The following is a 3,103-nucleotide window of genomic DNA, read 5'->3' on the forward strand; positions in this document are numbered from 1 at the left end:
CCACCATGCCCAGCTAATTTTTTGTATTTTTAGTAGAGACGGGGTTTCACCATGTTGACCAGGATGGTCTCGATCTCTCGACCTCGTGATCCACCCGCCTCGGCCTCCCAAAGTGCTGGGATTACAGGCTTGAGCCACCGCGCCCGGCCATGTCACTAATTTCAAAGGACATTTCTATTCCTCAAGTTATGTAGCCCTAATAACATTGTTTACATATGCTATTCCCTCTTCCTGTGCACACGTCATTATTCCCCCCTTTTTTGCCTGGTTTAGCTATTATTCATTCTTCAAGTTCTATCTTAAATATCACTTCTTCAAGGAGGCCTTTCTGTTACTTGCAGAACAGGTCATACTTTTTACAGAAACCTGTACTTCTTCCTAGCGCTTGCCATATTTTAATTAAATAATTAATATTGTAATCAGTTGCCTAATTACCTTCCTCACTAAAATGAAAGCTCTGTGAGGGTAGAAGGCATGTCCGTCTTATTCAGTGCTAAATCCCTAGTAGCAAGTATGCCTTACACATACCATGAACTGAAATTGTAAACAAATAAAAAGTAATGTAAAGTCATTGGCCACATGAACATATTCACAAAGGGCAATTATCATTGGAAAATACAAACCTTATTGTTAAGCCTCCAGGAAATTCTTCATCAAATAATACTTCAAATAGTACATCAGCTTCTCTAATAGCTATTAAAACAGAAAGAGAAAAAGAGTCACTAAAAAATCATATGATGAAAAATCAGTAGATTAAATTTTTGGAGTGTTTGGAAGTATTTATTTTAAAAATTCTGGATATCACATAAAATATCAGGATATGAAGAATGGCATATTAACATAAGGAACATTATATAAGCTAAGAAACAATACCAGTGCCTTAGAGGATACTGCGTCCTAATTCCCAACTACTCCTTTTGTTTATAAAAGAAAAGAAATGGTTTCTTTGTAATCATTATCTTCACTTTGGCAGTTATGATTCCTTATGTTTCTTCATACTTCTACTACATATATATGTATCTCTGAATAATACATAGTATTATTTTGCAAGTTTTGAAACACATACCTATCACAGAGAATATATTATTTTGCAACTTATTTTTATTTCTTTCAACATTATATTTGTGAGATTCAACCATGTAAACATGTGTTCATTCAGTTTTCTGCATATACAGTATTCCATCTATGGGTATACAGTAATTTATCCATTCTCCTGCAGACAGACATTTAGGTGATTTCTACCTTTTGCTATTATAAACAATGCTACAATGAACATGCAAATGTGTCTTTTATGCAGGTGAATGCTCCCTAGGTCAAAAGTGAAACTGCTGGGTTTTAGGACATGTACTTTTTTAAAAAAAAAGCCTGAGGTATAACTAACATATGATACGCTGCATATAGTTGAAGTATACAAGTTAGTGAGTTTTATTTTTTTTTTTTTGAGACGGAGTTTCGCTGTTGTTGCCCAGACTGGAGTGCAATGGCACGATCTCGGCTCACCGCAACCTCCGCCTCCTGGGTTCAAGCAATTCTCCTGCCTCAGCCTCCCGAGTAGCTGGGACTACAGGCACGCACCATCATGCCCAGCTAATTTTTTGTATTTTTTTAGTAGAGACGAGGTTTCACCTTGTTGACCAGGATGGTCTGGATCTCTTGACCTCGTGATCCACCCGCCTCGGCCTCCCAAAGTGCTAGGATTATAGGCGTGAGCCACCGCGCCCGGCCCAAGTTAGTGAGTTTTAACATACATAATTAACCATGAAGCCATGATAAATAGGATAATCACTTCCAAGCTTTCCACGTCCTTTTGTAATCCAAATCCTCCTGATCTAGGCAACAACTAAAACTCTGCTATCACCATAGGTTACTTCACATTTGCAGAATTTTATGTAAATGAAATAATGTAATGTGTATTCCTCGCTTGTCTGGCTTATTTGAGCAAAATTATTTTGAGAGTCACCCATGTTGTGTGTATCATCAGTAGTTGCTTCTTTTTTTATAGCTCAGAAGTATTCCACTGCATAAATATCCAAGAATTTGTTTATCCATTCATCTGTCGATGGGGATTTAGATTATTTCTAGTTTTTGGTTATTACATATAAAGCTGCTATGAAGATTCATGAACAAGGCTTTATGTAGATTTAAGCCCTCATTTCTCTTGGGAAAATACGCACCCATGAATGGAACGGCTGGGACCTATGCAATATGTTTAACTTTTTAAGAACTTACCTTCATTATGATAACCCACCAATGAGGGGGAGAAAAAAAAGAACCTGCTAAACTACTTTCTAAAGTGGTTTTATCTTTTACATTACCACTGGCAATATAGGAGAGTTCTAGCTGCCCTATCTCATTGCCAACACTTGGTATAATCACTCTTTTTAATTTAAGTCATTCTAGTCTGTATGTGGTAATATCGTATTTGGTTTTAATTTGTTATTCCCTAATAACAAATGATGTTGAACATCTTTCATGTGCTTATTTGCCATCCATATATCTTCTGTGGTAAAATATCTGTCCAGCTATTTTGATCATTTTAAAAACTAGGTTGTTTGATTTATTAAGTTGTAAAAAACTTTTATTCAGTCTAAATAAAAGCATTTTATTGGATTTATGTTTTGCTAATATTTTCCTTTTCATTTCTGTAACGGTGCCTTTTGAAGAGTGGGTTTTTTTTTTTTTTTTTTAATTTTGATGAAGTCTAAAGTAGCAATTTTCTTTTTCTTTCTTTTCTTTTTCCTTTTTTTGTTTTTGAGACAGAGTCTTGCTCTGTTGCCTAGGCTGGAGTGCAGTGGTGTGATCTCATTTCACTGCAACCTCCACCTCCTGTGCTCAAGCAATTCTCCTGCCTCAGCCTCCCAAGTAGCTGGGACCGTGGGCACCCACAACCACATCTGGCTAATTTTTGTATTTCTAGTAGAGACGGGGTTTCATCATGTTGGCCAGGCTGTTCTCAAACTCCTGACTTCAAGTGATCCACCCACCTTGGCTTCCCAAAGTGTTGGGATTACAGGCATGAGCCACCGTGCCCAGCCTTTTTATTTTTCTTTTCTTCTTTTCTTTTTCTTTCTTTTTTTTTTTTTTGAGACAGAGTTTCACTCTT

At 36.7% G+C, this 3,103-nt stretch overlaps 1 protein-coding gene across 7 annotated transcripts in view; it reads right to left on the reverse strand.

The window, feature by feature from the left end:
• The window catches only part of XRN1 (5'-3' exoribonuclease 1), a 126,331-nt gene that overhangs the window by 54,743 nt on the left and 68,485 nt on the right, over window positions 1-3,103 (reverse strand). For all 7 annotated transcript variants that reach the window (XM_017523759.1, XM_017523755.1, XM_017523757.1 and 4 more), the window contains one exon: window positions 624-693. In XM_017523759.1, the coding sequence (XP_017379248.1) occupies window positions 624-693 (70 nt within the window). The remainder of the gene's footprint in view (window positions 1-623; window positions 694-3,103) is intronic.

The sequence above is a fragment of the Cebus imitator genome, unplaced genomic scaffold, assembly GCF_001604975.1.
Source record: "Cebus imitator isolate Cc_AM_T3 unplaced genomic scaffold, Cebus_imitator-1.0 Scaffold30, whole genome shotgun sequence".
In the NCBI taxonomy this organism is placed as follows: Eukaryota; Metazoa; Chordata; class Mammalia; order Primates; family Cebidae; genus Cebus; species Cebus imitator.